Source organism: Gavialis gangeticus, unplaced genomic scaffold (assembly GCF_001723915.1).
Source record: "Gavialis gangeticus isolate Ggan-Ray unplaced genomic scaffold, GavGan_comp1, whole genome shotgun sequence".
Lineage (NCBI taxonomy): Eukaryota > Metazoa > Chordata > Crocodylia > Gavialidae > Gavialis > Gavialis gangeticus.
The window spans coordinates 159,319,379-159,340,725 of NW_017729022.1; the positions used below are offsets into that span (position 1 = coordinate 159,319,379).

Here is a 21,347-nt window from a genome sequence, read left to right on the forward strand (position 1 = left end):
TGTGTCTACATGTGTATTAATGTGCTTTTCCTAATGCACATTAAATTTAGTACTTGCAATATGAGGTACTAAATAAATGCACATTAGGCTGTGTTAATGCACAGTAGCTCAAGTGCATGCTTTTTAGGAGATGCTTAAAGTGAAGTAGCCTATTCTACTTTGCATTAGTGTGGTTGTTTATGCATGGTTGTTTACGCATGCATAGCTTTAAAGCACGGTAGAATAGACTACTGCGCATTAAAGCACATGTGTAGGTCTGCACCTGGGCAAACTAAGTTAGATTAGGTAGCTGTTCTTAACTCAATCTAACCTCCCTAAATGACTGTACTTAGCCATAGTGCAAATGTCTACTAGAATTTTTCATTCTGCCCTTTACGTTAAGATTAATTGATATCTATTTTTATGTTGGTATTCCATAATTTCTGAGTGCTTGACTTTTGCTACCTTTATTATGTTCTTCCAGCATTGGTTTTGTTTATACAGGAGGACCCACATCATTCATACCCAGGTGGTTCACAACTCACTTCATTTGCAGTGGGTGCCAGATTAAAGACCAGGCAAGAATTGCTTGCTGTGGCTTTTACTTTAAAGGGTACCACTTCTCCAATCAGCTGGAGTTGATCAGCGGTCCAGTGCAGCTGATTGTAGCAGCACCCTTTGAAATCAAAACCCCTGGAGCATCCCAGTGGCCCTGAACATCCGTTTGCTGTGGATATAAACTCTCCTGGCTAGTTAACAAATCCTTATCTTCACAGGGGGATGAGGGATGAACCTGCCAAGTATCAAGGTTCTACTGTAGTAATGGAAATAATGGTAAAGGTAGCAGAAAAAACATTTGCATTTCAGTGGATTAAATCTAGCCATCTGTTAGAACTACTTAGGCCTGATTTGGGTACTTGTAGGAACAGAAGGTGCTGCTCAAAAATAAAGGGCGCAATACTTCCTTATTTATTTTTAATCTTTTACGAAATGTTCTACACTTTAAATTGGAAATATTGCAGTAAATTTAGCTACTGCAGATGGTAAATGTTCAGGTTTTAATGGTAAACCAGTCTACACAATCAGGAAAAAATGGAGATGGTAGCCAATATAGATGATCAGAGACAATCCAGACCCTCATTTTATTCCATGCTGATCTTTGGGGTTCTGTAGATTACTGTCCTATTGGTATCAAATATTTGTTCGACAGCTGGAGATATGGGTCCCTAATAAGGGGAAGTTCAGGCACTGACCTATTTGAGGGAGGTAAAAAAATGAAAGAGGAGGTAAATGATTACTGAAATTTATTCCCAGTGTTGTGGGTCTTTCACAAGGATTTACATAGTATAGCATTTTCATCTTCCAGTTAAGCTTTCACAGGAGGGCCATCATGCCACAGAATGTGTACTTAAATTCTATCACTGGCTCCCATGCAGTGCCAGGGTTCAGGGAACAAGCCAGTAATCGCAGCACAAGACATGAAGGTCATTTTCATATTATGTTTAATGTGCAGGCTGAACTAGATTGAAGTGCTGCGCCAAAAACTTTGATCAAGAGGTGCCACTCCATAATTATTTCTTCTCCCTTTATTTTGATATTACATATATGATCTTGGCTTAGCACAAGTCTGTAAAACTTTTTCACACATCTATAATTATGTTTTCCAAAGACTCTTAATCTGTAGAGCTCAGTTTCAGAACCTTTGTCTTGTTTATAAGTTTTTGTTTTGCAATAACACCAAGTCCCTTGGAAGCTCTGTTCTGATACAAAATGCAAAGATGAAGTGAAGCCCCTGCTCTTAATGATTTGGTTAGCATTTACTCCTTTGTTCCCTTGTTCTGCTTGGGAAATACTTATTTTAATTCTCAGCATAAAACCAACTCTTCAGTACAATACAAGCACACTAAAGTTCAGGAAAATGTCTCCATTCTTGTGGGTGGGAGAGGAAACACATTGAGTTGTATTTGCATCTGTGATAATTCAGTAATGCTTCACATTTCCATATAAGGCATTTCTTGCTGTTTATTTCTCTGGAATATCCTCAGTCCTAACAGCATGGAAAGGAACAATATACAGTAAAAGTTCTGTTATCCGGCATCTTACAAGCCGGCATGCTCTGCTAACTGGCATGATGGCTTGTATAAGATGAAGTGAAACCCACCGTGGCACTTCCGGTTTCTCCGAGCCCCATGGCTCGGGGCATAGCTGCCAAGCTCCCGTGGCCTGGGGGCATAACAGGCTGTGCAGGGCTGTGCAGGGCCCGCCTTCCTGTCCCACAGGAGGGGCAGAGGGACACCCCAGACGTGGCGGGAGAAGGGGCAGCTGGGGCGGCTCAGTTAACTGGCATATTTTGTTATCTGGCATCCCACGTTCCTGGGGGATACTGGGTAACAGAGCTTTTACTGTATATTGTATATCTGATAGCTGATCAGTGGCTTAGCTCTTCATCTATAAATGTTGACAGAGTGCTCATTTGTATTTGGTTCCGTATGGTACTTGGATTGTATGCAGGTTGAGATGTACAAAATTATAATTCATGGCCATAGGAATAGACATTTCATTAGCTTTTTAATAAAATGTGGAAATTAAATGTGGTTAACTTCAGTTGCTGGTGAAAATGTATGAAAGAGATTATGATGTGAGTAAAACATTTGTTAACATGTAGTCTTTGTATAACTCATGTTTTTAGTACTGTAGTAGGTATAGCTGTTGCTTGGCATTCACCAGTCAGTGAACAAATTGGCAGTTCTTCAACTTTTTTGGAAAAAAACCTTTCATAATCTACTTCATTATGGAGTAGCAATGCAGAAAACATGTCTGCATGGGTTTTGGGCCTTGTGTTGTAGAAATTTAAGTTCTTATTCAGACCATCAGTATGTTGTATGAAATGGAGGTATAAGGACAAGACCTATAGGAGAAAAATAACCAACAGAAAGGGTAAAAACAAGGAGAGGTTAACTGCTCTCTCTCATGCCTTACCCACTCCTGTTGATTTGCTTTTTCTGCTTCACCGTGCACCATAGTAGGGAAGCATGAGAAGCAAGAAGTTTACAGAATATCCTAGAATTTTTAGTTTTAATATTAGGGCTGTCCATACCAGAATGGAGATACGTAAAAAATGTGCATTGACTTGAGTCATGGTTCATGTTGAAGCAGTTATTTTTAATGAAGTTTAAAACAAACCTTGGCAAGGCTAGCCAGCTGTATTAAACAGAACAAAGATGTGGATATATATTTTTTTCTTTCTCTCTCTCTTTTTGCTGGTATCAAGGTCAACTATACTTTCTTGTCTTTATCAAAATGTTTGTTTACAAACATAGGCTAAGTAGTGGCACACACTTTTCAGTCATCCTGGAGGATAAGAAGGCACAGCAGTGACCAGTTCCAGTATAAGAACAGAGTCTGGCAGAGAGACGAGTAGATCCATATCACCTCACTGCAATGCATCTTCTCAGAGGAACTGCCTGTCTCCCTGTGCAGGGCCGCCAAGATTTGCAGTCAAATGAGACATTTTAAATTGGAGTCTCTGTGATATGTAAAAGGGAGGAGCTGCCAATAAGGCTTTCACCTTTAGAATTCAGTCTGTCTCTTTTGGTTAGTTTGATTTAATTTGTTGATCTTTGGGTCATGGCCCATCTTCCCCCTCAATTTTTTATTGCAAGTGGGCTGCAACAAGAGTTGATATTAATTGTGACATGACAGGGTCATTGTGCGGGTGTATTTTCCCCTCATTGATTCTCTTATAGTCTTCTGATTTAGGGGAGCTGCTACCAAGTTTCTTTCTCTCCTTTTTTTTTTTTAAGTGTCTATATATGTCTAGTTGTCATATGCACTTGGAACCCACTTGTGGAACTTTTAAAAATATTTATCGTAAGTCAAAATACAGCTGGTGTAAAGGAGATGACCAATTAGTGCGCAGAGTGCAGTGGTGAGAGAGAACTGAACATTGAGGTTCTTCCCGTGTAAACTTCTCAATGTCATTTTTCATGATGTCTCTTATAGTTGACATGGCTTTCCTAGGGCCTAATGCAAAGCCATTGATATGGGCAAAAAGTCTATTCTCAACTTCACAGAGCGGTGGATCAGATCCCAGCTCACTGAAGCATCAAGCCTTTCTTCCTTTAAAATGTTACTAAAAACCTTCTTATACATAGCATGTGCAAAAAGAGTGTATCTTTATTTCATTGATTTAAAATAAGTACATGTTATTGCATGTGGACTTGAGTGCCTGAATTGAGTAACAGCATGATTGTACCATTGTCTGCCACTATTCCTTCCATTCTTGAATGTTATACCTCTACTTGTCTGTGGCAAGTTCATCCTTTTAATTTTATAAGCCCTAGATCTGCCCAACTGCCCTTTGTATTCTGTAAGGTTTATAGCATATTTTTGGATGCTGTAAACCGATCCCTTTCAGAAAATGTTGTGAGATCACTACTATGTTTGCAGTGGAGGGAAGGAAGATTTTGGTTTTTTTTTTAATTTTTTCCTGTGCAAAAATATATCCTGCTTTTCAGCACATACCAGATCATGTACAATTTAGGAAGATATTAGTAATATAACTAACATTTTGACTGTAGCTTTAGGAAACCCACATGAAGGTTTGACCACTGAACAATTTGTCCAACTGTCACTGTAATATCAGCAATTTTTTCTTATGTAGGGAATGTCTTCTAGGGTGAATGGCATGGGAACCATAATGCCTTGTCATACAATACAGACAACACTTTCACTCTGGATTGATGGGTGGTGTTACCTGATGATACCATATTTCTATGAACAAAGCATTTGATTGCATTGCAATAATAACATAATCTTTGCAAGTATGTTCAGGACTCAGGATAAGTTGGAGGCCATAGGTGGTATTTATAATAGACATTGTATGGGAAAATGAATTTCCATTATTTTGCTTTGGCTGTAGATCAGGGGCAGGCAATTAATTTGGGTGGAGGGCCACTTACTGAGTTTTGGCAAGCCATTGTGGGCCACATGACAGGCAGCCAGGGGCAGATAAATATTAATTTTCTTAATGTTTTAGGGGCCCTGCAGGCCAGATAGAATGGCCTGGTGGGCCACATCTGGCCCACGGGCCACATTTTGCCCACCCCTGCAGAAGATGCAACATTTTGAGATTATAGAATGAAGGCAGCATGACACGATACGAAGGGGGGCACAAAACGAGACTAACAATCTCATGATTACATAGAAGTTTGAGTAAAATCTTTTACACTTCAGTCTTTACTGGCTTCAAACATAGGGGCAGCTACTTGATGAAGAGCTCAGGTGGCAGCAAAGACTGGGAAGGAGACAAACAGTTTAGTTCAATTATAGAACGGATTAGGGATTACTATAGAGATATTTTCAAGTCAGTAGGGCCAGGTGGGATATACCATAGGTACTGAAGGAATTGGCTGCCCTCTGTGAATGAGGCCCCAGATGATTGGAAAAGGAATAATGTCCATCTGGATCTGGGGAGAATTGGAGATCAAGAAATCTATTGTAAAGCACCTAGAGGAGAACAAGGTGATTTGGAACAACTACTATGGATTCACCAAGAGCAAGGCAAGCCTGGACCAACTTGATTTCATTCTATGTTGTGACAGGCTCTGTGGACTGAGGGAGGAGTAGTAGATGTGATATACCTTGAATTAAGCAAGGCTTTTGACAGTCTCCCACAGCATTCTTGCAGGCAAGCTGAGGAAGTATGGGTTGGATGAATGGACTGTAAGGTAGGCAGAAAGCTGTCTGGATTGTCCAGCTCAATGAGTAGTGATCAATTGGTTGAGGTCTAATTGGCAGCCACTATCGCATGGAGTGCCCCAGGGGTTGGTCCTGGGGCTGGTTTTGTTCAATATCTTCATTAATGATTGGGAAGATGGGATGGATTGCACCCTTAGCAAGTTTGCAGTTGACACCAAGCTGGGAGAAGTAGATACACAGGAGGGCAGGGCTAGGATTCAGAGTGACCTAGAGAAATTAGAGGAGTGGGCCAAAAGAAGTCTCACGAGGTTCAGCAGGGACAAGTGCAAAGTCCTGCACTTAGGATGGAAGAATCCCATGTGTTGCTACAGGCTTGGGACCAACTGATCAAGCAGGAGCTCTGCAGGAAAGGGCCTGGGGGTTACAGTGGACAATAAGCTGGATATGAGTCTACAGTGTGCCCTTGTTTCCAAGAAGGCTAAGGGAATACTGGGCTGCATTAGTAGGTTTGTTGCCAGCAGATTGAGGGAAGTAATTATTCCCCTCTATTCTGCACTGGTGAGGCCACAGTTGAAGTATTACGTCCAGTTTTGGACCACCCCGCTACAGAAAGGATGTAGACAGATTGGAGAGAGTCCAGTGGAGAGCAAAGGAAATGGTTAGGGGCCTGAAGCACATGACTTTTGAGGAGAGGCTGAGAGAACTGTTGGGCTTATTTAGTTTGCAGAAAAGAAGACGGAGGGGAGATTTGATAACAGCATTTAACTACCTGAAGGGGGGTTCAAAGAATATGGAGCTGTACAGATGACAGAACAAGGAGCAATGGTCTCAAGTTGCAGCAAGAGAAGTTTAGGTTGGATATTAGGAAAAACCTTCTTACTAGGAGGATGATGAAGCACTGGAACAAGTTACCTAGAGGGGGTGGTGGAATCTCCATCCTTGGAGGTTTTTAAGGCCTGGCCTGAGCCATGGGGTGCCTGCATTCATTTCAAATCGGGAACTAAGGTAGTGAAGACATCCTAGAGGCATCCACCACCATTGTTCTTGAGAATGGTGGTTGGGGATGATTGCAAAGCATACGCATCACCTCAGTTCCCAGTTTGGAGTGGGTGTGTAGACTTTTTTTGCAGTAGCCTTGAGGACAAAGCAGAGCCAGTGTAGATATACCAAGAGAGAGACATACTCTGCTGATCAGTCCTTTTTCCCATTTGTTGTAGGTTATCTGTTTATATTTTAAGTATTTATCCAGGTAGGACTACAGATCTTTTTACCAGCTTTTTTCTCTTACTCAGGATGCTGGATCATGTATTTACTTTTGACCTAAGGTTATTCCATTCCTCTTCCATATTCAGATCCTTGAGTTCCCGAGTCCAGTAAGGCTTGGCTAACTTGTTTCCTTGGTTACTCAATGTTTGCCCTTCTGAAGTCCAAAAGCTGTAGTTATAGACCTATTTTTGTATTCTGCAGCTTTTTAAACAAACTGAATTAACTAATGATAACTCAGTCCAAGATAATTTTTCATGAACAACTTTTCTGTCTGATCTTTTTGCTTACTAAACCAAGTTTAAATAGCATCAATGCTTCTTGGTTCAGTGACTAGTTGGAAGAGAAATAAGGTTTTGGGCAAATCTGCCTATTATATGTATTAAGGGTAAAGCTTCTGGTATAGTCTCAATGAAGAGGGCTGTAATACAGTTTATATAAACAGTATTCTATGAACCCAGATCAGTAAAGGATGGTTCAGGAAAAAGATAGTTCAAAGAGCTCTTCAGCATTGATCACATGGGCCTACAGAAGATAGATAGATATCTATCTATCTTCTGTAGGCCCATCTAATCAATATATATAAAAAAAAATCCTGTCTTGATCAAAGGTGTTCCAACCCTTTTACTAAATCCTGTCTGATCTGTATGTTGTTTGTCAGTCCGGGCATACGCAGCTCAAGTCCCTTCTCGATGGCCTCAGTGAAGAGTTTTTGCATTTGTATTTGAAAGCAATCCAGTAACTTTATCTTCACAATTTTTATGGAGTAATATGATAAAAGCTTGAGTCATGGTGCTGAGAATTCTTTCAAGTACCTTGACATAGTAAAGCAATTTAGCTAACAACAAAGATAATCAGATTCACAGAACAACTCTCCATTTCTTTGGGACTCAAGAAACTTTATCTCCTCTTCTCTAAATTGAGTTAGTATCCAAGTAAAATCATTAACTTCTTCTTTTTGGATAACAAAGATATGGCCATTCTGTAGAAAGCCTGAATTTAACTGGCTAGGTTCAAGGAATGTGTTTTTTATTTGTTGTTTCATGTCCTCAAAAGAAGAGCATATTGTGTCTACATATCTTTTTTAGCAGCTTTCCTAAGACAGTCAATTTATTTTATCCAAAAATTGGTTAAAGTGAAGAAATGCTGACTTTTCTACCAACCTCAAACCTATTTTCTCCACAAAACATAATTGGGACATTCTAGATCTCTCTGTAAAAGGGGAAACAGGAACAGCCTATGATGTCAAAAACCACATGAGGTTCCAATAGCATTTCATACTGTGCTAGAAGAAAGAGAACTGTATTGCAAAGGGATATGATTTTTTTGAAGCATTTGTGAAAATACTGAAAACTTGCCTCATTTAATAGCAGCCAGTATTTAAAAAAATGAATAAATGTATTGGCACCCATACACTACGTTAAAATCAGACTCATCTACTCGTCATTTGGCTTTCTTTCTACTCTCTCTCAGGTTGTGAATTATGTTAGTTTCCAGTGTTCTCAAGATCCACCAGAATTGGCAGTTAATACTGTGTGTATTCTTAACATGCACATCTAGCTTGTCTGTGAATGTACAAATTTGGCCCTGGTTTTAATGGCCTTGCTGACAGTAGTCACTAAAATCAGATCTGAATTGAAGTGCAGTAGAGAAAAAATGTGATACAGCAGTTAGAAAGATACAATTTTAATATTCTATTGAGAAAGCGGGGAAGGTGCTGCTAGCCCTAATAGTTCAGGAAATGTTAATATTGAAATGGTTAGTGCTCTTGTGTGTCCATTTTGGCATTGATTCAAGACTTAAAATAGTAGGTCCCAGACCCTGGACTAGATTTTTTTTATTCATTGTTCCTGTCAGCAGACTTGTTTCTTAACAGATATGTTTAGACGTATCCTCAGAGTTCCCAAAAATATTTCTTAATTCAAGAAAAGTTTAGTCCGTTACCACCTCGCTCACATCTGCTTTATTCCATGTTTTACAGTTGACCCAGTCACTTTTCATGGTAGTAGATGTTGTTTTATTCTGCTTACCCACTGTTAAACAGGAAGTTTCATGTTCTAATAAACAGAAACTAGAAATCTGAAATATCTCCGTCAGAATCCAGACATGCTTGTCTACTATTTCCAGTCTAAGGAACATGCAGAGCAAACGAAGATGCATGCACATGCACATCTTCCTCTTCTTTCCCCTATCTCCCCCCTGCCTCCCTTAAATTTGCTTGTTCTTAATTTGTATTTGTAATTATGCAAAAGAAAATAAAGAAGATCCAGGCTGCAAGCAATTTACAGTTTTAAAATGCTGCTGCTCTGTGAGTAAAATAGTTAAAATTCCTGCATTAAGTGTAAAGAGGTTGTTCAGTATTGAGGCCTTTCTCTCTTGTTTCTAACGTGTGCAATTAGATATCTTAAAACAAAGAAACTAGAGCAGGCAGCCTTTTCTCTCTCAGAGAGCACAGCTATAAAAATGTGTAGACATTTGATTAATAAGGCTGTGGAAAAAACCTGAAATTAAATGGATACCGTTTATGGATCTGATTACATTTTAAGTCACTACTATATAGAGAGCACTGAGACAGCTTAGGTCATTATTAAGTTTAGTTTATGGCCATTTAATGGGTCGGCTTGCTTTCTGCAGTCAGCTGCCCTGCAGTCTTTAGTCAACTTTCCTCATAGATTCATAGATGTTGAGCATCCAGGCAATTTAAGATAGCCAGAGTAGGTGATTGATTGTACCACTTCTGGGAAGAGTCTATTCCATAATCTAGTAGAAATTATAACGTGATTGGCATACAAGTTTCTTGTTTGTTATATATCACAACTTCTTAACGCTGAATTATAATATTTAAATATATAATATTTAAAATGTATATAATATTTTAAGTTAATATTTTGCCCTAGACTTGTAGCAGGAAAAAACAGGCAACTGTAGGTGTACAGGAATAACCTGATCTGTGGGAAAGTTCAGCAAGTATGTTTTAAGATCCTGATTTTTGGTTAAAAGTGTGGTTCTATATTTTTAATCACCTTGATGAACTACTTCCCACATCTGACCATGAAATCAGAGCATTTGGATCTAACGATTGTAAAGAGAATGGAAAATAAGGTATTTTTTGATAAGGGTCCCCAACTTTGAAATAGGGCTGTCAAACAATTAAAAAAAAGATAGCGATTATACTAAAATAATTAGTTGTGATTAATCACAGTTTTAATCACTGCTAAAAACTCACAATACTGCACAAACCCCCTCAAAATTATGCAAAGTTATTCAGGCACTTTGTATGGTTGGGGGTTGGTGTGTGGCGGGGGGGCAGGAATTTGTGAAGGTGTGGGGTTTAGAGCCAGGAGAGAAGGGAGAGCAGGGGGATCTGGATCCTGGGGAGTGGGGAGCCCTGTGCACCCTGGCAGGATGCCCAATCTGAGCAGGGTCTTAGCAGAGCTGCCTCTGGTCTGGGGCGTGCCTTGACCTGAGCACAGGCCCAGTGGCAGTGGGTTTGCCCCAGCAGCAGAAGCTGAGGGCAGCCTGTGCAGGGGGCAGCTGCGCCAGCCCTGGTCCAAGACCAGAACTTCCCTGCTTATTGGATGGGTATATTTTTATAGTTTTTGAACTGTGCTCCATGGCAGTGATTCTCAACCAGGGTGCCAGAGCAAGAGACAGGTACGAGGAGATAAATGCAGTCTCAGGCTTCTTCCTGTTTGGCTGCTGCCTGGCCCCTGTGCAGGGAGGCAAGTGCTGTAATAAATTAGTTTGTGAAATGGGGTGCTGCTCAGTTCACAAAGGTTATGAAAGTATGGCTGGAGTCAAAGGAGGGGTGCCTCAAGTCTCAGAAGTCTGTGAACCATTGGTCTAAGGATGGAGAGTATTACATGGAAACCTTTTCTGGTGGTCCTCAGAAGGGAATATTTACAAACCTAGCTGTGGGAGAAGACATACTGAGAAGGGAGCTGCTATGAGTTCCTGGTCCTGTTGAAATCCATTTTCAGGATGGAAAATGGGCAGAACTCACCCATAGCCTTGAAGAGGGTATGTCTTTTACCAAGTAGTCCACAGAAGCTTTAGAAGATTTAATATTTCCAATATTGTGTTCCCATTGCTAGGGTAGCTCTGTAGTGTCAGAAGTCCTAGAGATTTCATAGACATTAGGGCTGGAAGGGACCTCGGAAGATCGAGTCCAGCCCCCCGCCCAAAGGGCAGGAAGTCAGCCGGGGTCATAGGATCCCAGCAAGATAAGCATCCAGTTTGCTCTTGAAGGTGTTCAGTGTGGGTGCTTGAACCACCTCTGATGGCAGGTTATTCCAGACCTTGCGGGCTTGGACAGTAAAGAAATTCTTCCTTATGTCCAGCCTGAAACAGTCTTGCAGTAGTTTATGACCGTTCGACCTCATCATCCCTTGGGGTGCTCTGGTGAACAAACATTCCCCCAGATCCTGGTGGTCACCCCTGATAAACTTATAGGTGGCCATCAGATGCTCAAAGGATTTGTGGAAACACATCTGGAAAAGATGGACTGTGAAAAATCACTGATTTGTAATGTAGTCTGTTCCTTGGGCAGCATTCTTTTCTTTTGAAGCCATTTGAAAGCCCTCAGCACTGATCAGGATCAGGGCGGTAGATTATTACTTTTAGCACCTGAAGTTATTTAAAAAAATTCTACTGCATGAGTGGGTATTGATGATTATAACATAGAAGTGACAGGTAAAATAAGTTTGTATATGCGGTGAGTTTAAAGAGTCCAGTTAGACAAAACGTGGTTTTATATTTTCCTTCTTCTGTCTTTGACCCTTAAAGGAACGGTTTAGCTGCTTAAGCAAATGAGAGAGCTCATCTTCTACCTTAAGTTCCTATAGGTACAACTCTGTGACTTGGTAGTTGGCATTTGAACATAATAATTCAATAACCAAATGAATTCATAATAATTCATTATACTTTTCTTTCAGGTTGTCACACAGCATTTTGTTTCTGCATGACAGCTACGGCAACACTGCACACCATCTAAAAGAGAATGATAGGCCCCACCACCTAAGCTGGAGGTAAGCTTCTGAAGAGAAGAGGTTTGTGAACAAGATTTTGCGCATACCTTTCAGAAACACACGTGGCTCTAAATTTTCTGTGGAGAGCAAGTCATATTCTCAGTTTCTACTCAAAGCTGCAGTAAATGGAATTTGTTGGATGGTCTCTCAACAAGAATTATCTCTCAGAGCTACTTGCAGCTGCTCCTGGAGTAGAAAGTAACATTTGCTATCCTGGTCCTCCCCCAAGATGAGGGGGAAGGGTTTTCCTGTTTAATCTATCTTTATGAATAAATCGTATGGATTTTCTGTGGCCTCACAGATTTTTTTATATAGCAATACTTTTATTATTCTTAACATTGTAAGGAACTGTTACTGCTTAACTCTCTCTTGGACACTTGGCTGCACACATTTTACTGTGTTCCTAATATGTCTCCTAATTAGTGGCTATCCAGAATAGTCACCTCAAAAAGCTTTAAGAAAGGAATGAAAACACAAGATGAAACACAGGCTAATGCTATTTATTAAGTAAAGATGCATACCATTTTTTTTTTTTACTCCTCACCTAGTAAAGGTATCTAGTTGTGGCAGGGGGTGTAGGACATAGGCAGACATATTGGTCTGAGGACATAGGCAGACAAGATTCTTTGGGTAAATCTGATATCTTTTATTAGAGCAACTCAAAAAGTTGGAAAAAATCTTATGCAGCTGCTTCCTCAGCCTGATGGAGGGTATTTAAACCCAAAAGCTTGCTAAGAAGAATTTTTACAACTATTTGAGTTGGTCTAATAAAAGATACCAGATTTACCCAAAGAACCTTGTCTGCCTGTTTGTGGTAGATCACACTTCTCTTCTCCTCACTTTGTGTCTTATAGAAACATCCACTCACCATTCCATAGCTATTCTGGAAGGGGCTTAAAACAAACTTACTTTCTCTACAAGTAAATGGTGGTCGATATGAAATATCATATGGTGTTTTTTTTTATTGTTCTTTGGATGTTTTGTATAGCAGTGATTTTTTTTTTTCAACCTTTTTATGGACCCCTGAAAAATTTTAATGGAATTGTGGATCCCTTTGAATTGTAAATGTGGGTATTAACATACTTTTGATTATTCATGGTAATCTTTCACAGACCCCCTTAGATATGGTTAGCAGACTTCCAGGGGTCTGCGGATCACAAGTTGAAAACCACTGCTGTATAGGCTTTATCTTTAGAATTTTAAATAGAAGTTTCTTAAGTGTGCCTGAAGGCTGACTGTTTGTTGTTTAAAATAAATTGTCCATCTACAGAAATCTGGTAGAGTAAATTGTGAGATTATCTGGAGCAACATAAATATATGGGGGAAGAAGGGTATATTTGGGGTAATTCATAGCCATTAAATGCCATAATTGAAAATGTAAGTGCCAGTAGCAGCTGATGAAAGGTTTTGCAGTAAAAAATGCACAAAACTGCCTGTGTGCTAGTGCATGCCCACATCATCTTATTACCCTATGCCACATGTTTCTGGCACATTTCATGCTACAGTTAGTAGAAGCATGCTAAACAGTCCATATTCAATTCAGATTCAGCCTGAATCGGGGACAGTGATTCGATTAGTTGACTCAGATCACTGTCCCCGATTCGATTTGGCTGAATCCGAATCTGAAGATTCAATGCTGATTCAGAGAACTGGCGGTTCAGCCATGGACACAGCTAAATGTTTTTTCTACATACCTTGAGGTACCAGGCACAGCTTATGAATGCTAAGATGCTGGGGCAGTTGGAGCAACAGGAGTGCGGGGGTACCCCCCATATGCTTAGTGGCAAACCCGGAAATTGGACCGGAAGTACTTCTGGTCCACTTCCGGGTCTACCAGGGAGCATGTGGGGGGGGGCTTTCCCATGCCTCCTTGGCTCAGCGGTTGGCTACAGGGGGACCCTGGGTGCCCTCCCAGACCCAGGAGGTACCAGTCTCCGAGCCAGGGGTGTGGGGTGGCCCCCCAGCATGCTCCCCAGTGAACTGAAGTGCTTCTGCTCCACTTCCATGTCTGCGGCTGAGTGTGCTGGGGAGCCCCCCATGCTCCTGTTCATGAGCATCCCATTGTTCATGAGCCACCCCAGTACCTTGAGGTACGTAGGAAAAACACTTATATCTGTGTCTGTCTGAGTCTCCAAATCTTTCCAAATCAGTTCGGAGGGCTTCAATTCGATTTGAAGAGATTAAAGGGTCTCCTGATTTGATTTGGATTCAGAGATTCAGTCACCAAATTGGGCTGAATCGAATTCAGGACAGAAGCTTCGCACAGCCCTAACAGTTAGGTGCCTGCAGCTGCTATAACCTTTATTTGATATTTATTTGCAGCTACTGGCACAGAAATCAGAATTTCTGTTACCCCTTGAGCATTTGGAAAAAAATAATTTTGGACAGTTTTTAATTTGTCTTGGTAATTACTGAAACTTCATACGGAAGATGAATACTTGAATCCCCAATTATGGGCATGGTTACTAGTCACTTTTGGATTTACTGTTGTATTAACAAGCATTAGTCTTGTATATTATTTGTCACTGATATAATGTTGGGCCTTCATCCCTTGAGCAGATTTGCAGTTCTTCGTTCCACATCTCCCTGAAAATAACATGAAGTAAAATTGCCCTGATGCTTGTCTGATGCATTTGGAGACTGTGTTTTTTTTGTTAATTTGAATCAGAATTAAACTCTACTTTATTTGTGTGTACTTTACCCCACATCGCATCTTCCCATACGTACTCTGTGGAAGCACATTGTCCTGTCTTGCCTTATGAGACCTCCTGGAGGCATCTGTGATATGCACTTGTTTGAGAGTTCAGGGTTATCAATTGTTTCTGGAGAACAGAGTTGGGAACACTAGAAGTGAGATTTAACCAGAATATTTAACTTCTGAGTCATGCCTGTACTTGTGAGCATTGTATTTGGCCAGCTAAAACCAAGTACAACATTTTGTTTGTTTGTTTGTTTGTTTTTAAGCAAAATCAGGAAACTGTAAAAACAGGATAATTGAAAGAGATGAAACACTCAAACTGCTATGGAGAGCCCAACGGCTGCAACTTTGCATGTGATTGTCTTTCACACTGCAAGACTTGTTATTGCATCAAAGGATATGCTAAAGGTTATGTAGAAAGCAGTCACTCACCTTATTTTCTGTTCCTCCTTAGGTGTCTGGCATACTGAATCTATTGTTCTGTTTAAGACTTGTGCTTTGGTCCTTTTATGAAGATGTGAAGCAACATCAATCTGAAATTGGAATTACAAACAGACTGGAGAGAATTTAGTCTTTGTAATGTAAATGGACAAGCGGAATAATAAGTAGTTCTAGTGATTTTTTTTTTTTCTTAGAACATCTCAGGGTTTAAAGCGGTTTTAATGGTTTTCATACCTGTAAGGTCAGGACAAATGTAACCAAAATGGGGGACCAGCAGTTGTACAAAACTAACCACACTGCCAACAGCAATGATAACTTGTACTATCAACACCACCAGGTAAACTCTGTCCCTGCTTTAAACCACAGCTACGGAACATCAATCATGGATGCTTCTCAGGCTTCCCCCCTCTCTCCACAGTATCCCCAGGATTCAAGGGACAGTATAGCTTTGACTGTAGGTTCAAAAAGCGTTGGGTCATTGGATTCATCCCGACCAACCAGTTGGACACATTCTGGCTCAGGAAACCATGTTGCAGTAAGGAACAATCTAAACAGTCAGAATGCAATGTGGAGCCCTCTAGGGCAGGGTGAATCAGCTGATGGATACCAATATCCGTACTCTCCAGCTAATGAAGTTCGATCACAGAAAATCACGAGTGGGGTTTTACATAAACTAGACTCCTTTACGCAAGTATTTGCTAACCAAAACTTAAGAATTCAAGTCAACAACATGACTCAGGTCTTGCACGCTCAGTCTTCAGTGATGGATAATGTCAATGACAGCGCATTGAGACAACTGCTGTCTCAAAAGTCTAGCATTGAGCAGCAGCCTGCAACTTCCACTGTGCAAAGATACCAACAAGTGCCACAGCAAGTACATCAGAGTTTTGCAAGCCCACAGCAAAAGCAACAAATGCAAGTCATGCAGCACCCACAACAGTTGTATTATGACTACCAGCAACACCTCTCCCAAATGCAGATGCATTCTGCAGTTCAGCCAGGCCAGCCACACGTGCAACAATTGCAGTCTCAGCAGCTGTTACCACAACATTTACAGCATTTACAGCAGAGCCAATATTACCTGCAGCAGCAGCCACAGCAGGGACAGCAGCGGTTTTCAATACAAGAAATGCAGCAGAGGCAGTGTCCAATGCAAATAGCACAGTATTATCAAACACAACCTGCTATGCAGCAGTTGCAGCCACAGCAGCAGATGGACTTACAGCTGCCTTATCACAGGGATCCTGACCCAAAGACTCTGCATGAAGCGCACCAGTATTCCCAGGATCAGTCTCATCCTGTACAGCTTATACAGTTGGGAGCAGTGCCTCAGTATTGCTACCAAGATCCACAGCAGCAGTATAGGCATTTGTATTCGCAGACCTTACTACAACAACAGGAGCAGCAACAAGAAGACGACACGAGTCAGGAAAAGCAGTATCAAAATGACAACAGGTCTCAAGCTCTGATGAACTCCCATATTAGCCTCTCGGCATCAGAGGCAATGGAGGATCCCACAGAGCAGGAAATTAATTCAGTCAGTAATACTCTTCCTCATCGAACTCTGTTACCACCATCAGGTGGCCATCTAAATAGCAAAGGGGCTCCGCAAGAGTCTCCCACTGCCATTTGGCCTCCGGTACGTAATGTTTTAGATTTCTATTCACGGGGCTCTGTTCTGGAAAATCACTGTACACAAGCAAAATAGTAACAGGAGATTTGATGGCTAGGGCACAAGCATAGTGGTTTGTTTCAAGAAATTCCTGAAATCTCTCTTGCCTTGATTTGATTTGGCTCTAGGCTGGGTTGTTAGTGACAGGTGTCTGTGACCTCAATAATAATAATAATAATAATTAAAAACAAATCAGCAATTTTGGTCCAGTTTCTAGTGGACATGTACTCCCACTACAGAAAAAATGCTGCCACCTTTGGCGTGAATTTTCCATCTTCCTGGCAACCTCCTTAAAAATTCCAGGGATTGAATGGATGTGAAGACCCAACTACCCCCAGGCACCAAACAGTTATCCCTTTAGATCAGAACTCAGTGGTATGTTAGCAGGTTTGTGTATGGAAGCTGGCACTAGCAGTGCTCAAAGGCATATATATCCATTTTCTGGGTAGATGTAGAATTACATTCTTTAGGAGTATCAGGTCAGGGCCTTCACCAAATTCAGATGAAAAATGTAAATTTGTTAATAATGATAATAGTAATAATCTGTGAAAATTCTTCTGTACGTTAGTATAACTTGAACAATATTTTTCGTTTCTTTTTTCCCCTGTGATAGCAGATGCAGCTATCAGATGGCAGACTGCAACCGCTGTCCCCTGAGCAAAGGTATCATGAGTTTGGTATAGAGTTGTTAGTTGGGGAAGTTGTTTTATGGTTAAAGATAAATTAGTTTGGCAAATAAAATAAGGGCTGTTGGTCCTGGAAACTATTCTGTGATACCATGGAAGTGTTATGCACTGTGGATGTAAAATTGTGCAGTTTATGGCAACAAAATTAATTTATTTTGGAGCACTGTATTTAAAAAAAATGAGTGAAAGCAAGGGAGTTGTCACATATGCAGGGGATGAATAGCGTGTTTAGATTTCCAACCGTGGCAGGAAAAAAATGTTCAGAATCCGGGGGGGGGGGGTTAGTTTTTTTTTTTTTCTTCTCAAGGTCTATCTGTACCATGGCAAGATCCATCTTCCACCAAACTTGTTTGCCACATTTAGGGGCACCCATGTTGTAATGCTTTTTTAGTGCTAGCACAGGTGGGGAAACATGGGTCTTAAAGAAACATATTTCTTGTCCTAGGCCAGGGACTCTCAGGCTTTTCCATATAGTGGGCCATATATTAAAAATAGATTCTGGGTCCTGTTTGCCACCTGTTCTTCCATCGAGTTTGGAACTTGCTCAGATCGATTTTTGAGCCTGCATGTATTTGAATACATATCCTGGGTACTATAATTATCTCCTGATAGAAGAGCTTTATGATCTTTTACAGTGGCTCTGAACCAAGGTACTGTAGCCCCGGGGTGTCCTGAGATCTTTTTAAGGATTTTGCAGGGTGCCACGCAATATTAGCACCGTTCCGTGTACAAACACCTGCACATGATTCACAAGACAAACCCAGACAGATTAATTAGGAACCCATGGTGTCAAAAATATTTTTGATCTGTTGTGGTCTTTCTGAGAGTTCTTTGCATCCAAATAATTGCTCTTAATATTCTTCCGTAATTAAGCAATCTGTGAAAGCTGAGATCTGGCATTTTCCAAGGGGTGCCCTTGAGTCTAAGGGTGCCTCTAAGATGAAAAAGATTGAGAACTACTGATCTATTGTAATTGCATTACACTAGTAAATAGTTTTGAAATTCTCAGATTAAAGACGCTATGTGTAATGAAACATGCCCGATGCCTGGGAAACTGATTTTATCCTTTTTGCCACCTTTTTCAAAAATAGTGACCAGAACAGAGCATTGTTTCCTGAGAAAGCCAATACAAAGAACAAGCTAACATGTTCAATATGCTTGAAGGAATTTAAGAGTTTACCAGCCCTAAATGGTCATATGAGGTCACATGGGGGAGTAAGAGCATCTCCGAGCTTTAAACAGGTAGGAGTTTGTTACACTTCAGTATTTTCCTCTCCATTTCTTTCATGTTGATGTTTGCCGCTTGCTTTGCTTTGCTGTCAGAAGAGTGGGTTTGCCCCATTTTCTTAATTTTTTTTAGTCTACAGCAGTAGAAGTATATATAGTTATGGTTATATATAGGCCAAAAATCCCTCCTTGTTTAAAGGTGACCGGAAAAGAAGAGAACATGTTTACGCCATTTTTTAGTTCTAATGTACAAAAAGCCCTGCTAGTTCGAGTTTTTTAAACTATTAGCTGCATTAGAAATATCAGAATGTCAGGTCTTATTTTCCATTGTACCAGTTGGATAACTTAATACGTGTATATTGTAAACATTCCAGGCCTTAACTGAATAAACAGGAGTGTTGAATTTTTGGCACATTTTTGCCCAAATGTTTTTTAGTTATGCAGGTATAACGAAAGGCAAACCAACCTTGAATATTAGTTGCTCTGAATAAAAAGTAACTTTCCTCTTAATCAGGTGGTTGTATTCTCTTAGTATTGCTGATGGAATAATCCTTCTAGTTCTTTAGATTTCCATAGTCTCCCAAATTACATAAGATCTGAATAGGGAACTAATATATATATAATTATATATATTTTAATGAGAGAGAGATCTCTCTATATATGTATTGGAGGAAAACAGTTTTTACCTCCTTGGTACATCACAGAGAGGCAATAAAAAGGGCACATGGCTAATTTGCCCCTTTGAAGATCATCTTTAAAAAGTGTTATACGAGTGTTCATATCTGAGGCCCAATTTTGTGTAAACTCATAATTCTTTAGCTGATAATAGTCAGGAAAGACATGTGACCTGGCAAGCAGTGCCATGGTTTGTTCGCATCAGGTCTGCTTTATTCCAGGGCACAGCAAACACTTCCATCCTTCTCCTGTAGTCAGTAAATCTGGCAGACCCCTATTTGACTGAGGCTGAAAGCCTTTAATTGTCTGTGCAGGAGGAAAGCGAGAAACCACTACAGCAGCAACCGCCTAAAGAGGTGGATAGCCTCGCGCCCATCGTCATGCCTGTTTCTGTCCCTGTAAAGCTTCTGTCGCCTGAGCCCAGCACGCAGCCCACTACCAACAGCACCACAGTCAAAGACAAGCCTGCCAACTCTGTATCAGATGATGAGATGCCAGTTCTCGTGAAGATGACTTACTCTCCGCCGTGCAGTCCAAAAGTGGCCAATCCCTGCTCATCTTCTGTGAGTGCTGCCCTTCCTGCCACTATTTGTGCTGTGGTGCTTATTAAATCCCTTTGCTTTTAGTTCAGTTCATTTTTAAATATCTATATATGCTAGGGTATTTTAATAAATCTTACCCTAGTGCGTCACAGAACTATATACCTATAGTATACAGTTAATAATTAGTCTTCAGTCAGTCATGGAAATAGTAATTTCATCCTTTCTAGAGCGTTAATGCTCAGAAAGAAACCATTTGAAATCTGAGCACAATGCTTTCCTATGCTACTAAAACAAAGGGATTTATTCTATTTCACTGTTTTTCCTTCTTGTGCTGCTTTTCTTTTTATGTTGTTGCTTGAATGCAGCAGTTTAATTTTCTTTCTGTTTGAGTAAAATATATTTGTATTTCTTATCTGCTTTAGATAAAACTGTACAATAGTAACTAGAGTTATATATTCTAATAAGCAACTCAGCAGAGCTTGTCTGGTCACTGAGATTCACGATGGGATTATTTTTTCCTTATACATATATGTGAGCTGCATGTTAAAACACCAGGAATTCTTAAACCTCAAAGGAAAAGTGGTAGTGGTTAATGCTTTAGTTTAACACAGAAACTTGAAATTGCTGGACAGTGTGACCTGAAGGGCACTTTCAGATTTAGAGTTTATTCTATCTCCCAGCTATATAAATGGTCAAGGAAAAGATGCCTCACCTCCCAAACCTTGCTACTCTCATATTCCTGCACCTTCACAGTTATAACAACATTATTTCATGATGGTGATTAGCATGTTAGAAATAAGTAAAGGCAAAAAGAAATCAGTGGGAATCGAGGATATTCTCAGATGTTTTTACTGAATGTGAAGGGCTTAGCAAACAATTTAGTTTGCTATATTTTTCAATGTAGCAACGGTAGAAATGGCTTTGTCTTTATTCCCTGTGAAGTTGCAGTGTAACTGCAAAGAGTATAAAGAGGAAAATATATTAGGAAATGTGAATAGTAAATACTACTGAAGCGATTCTACCTTATTTACTCAAATCCAAGATGAAATGTTGTTCCCCTCGTTGCGGGGGAGGAAGTGGGATCATCTTGGATTCAAATACAAGGCCTTGAAGGGGCTGTCTGGCTGGGGTGGCTCATGCAGTGGGTGGAGTGGGGCATGTGGTGGGGCAAGACTGTAGTGTGGGGGGGGGGAGAGGAAGCAAGGAGGAGACCACATGATGTGCAGCTCTAGGGGGGATTATGTGGGGGTGGGAAGGGTGGCATGTAGAGTGTGGCACGCAGGAGAGACTACACCAGCCGAAGGGGAGCTGCTCTGTGTCTGATCCCAACTTGGGCCAGGGGCTAGTGTTGGCGGCTACCAGGCTGGGGCTGGAGCCGCTGTGTGCATGGTCCCATGGGCCAGAACTGAAAGCAGAGCTGCTGCAAGTAACTGGGAG

The 21,347-nt window shown here is 40.6% G+C and overlaps 1 protein-coding gene across 6 annotated transcripts in view; it reads left to right on the forward strand.

The window, feature by feature from the left end:
• The window catches only part of TRERF1 (transcriptional regulating factor 1), a 105,544-nt gene that overhangs the window by 59,409 nt on the left and 24,788 nt on the right, over positions 1 to 21,347 (forward strand). For 2 of the 6 annotated variants that reach the window (XM_019516394.1, XM_019516397.1), the window contains exons 2-6: positions 11,877 to 11,969; positions 15,122 to 16,747; positions 17,394 to 17,443; positions 18,558 to 18,708; positions 19,683 to 19,931. In XM_019516394.1, the coding sequence (XP_019371939.1) occupies positions 15,371 to 16,747; positions 17,394 to 17,443; positions 18,558 to 18,708; positions 19,683 to 19,931 (1,827 nt within the window). In that variant the 5' untranslated portion in view covers positions 11,877 to 11,969; positions 15,122 to 15,370. The remainder of the gene's footprint in view (positions 1 to 11,876; positions 11,970 to 15,121; positions 16,748 to 17,393; positions 17,444 to 18,557; positions 18,709 to 19,682; positions 19,932 to 21,347) is intronic. The other 4 variants (XM_019516396.1, XM_019516395.1, XM_019516398.1 and 1 more) reach the window with 4 other exon arrangements.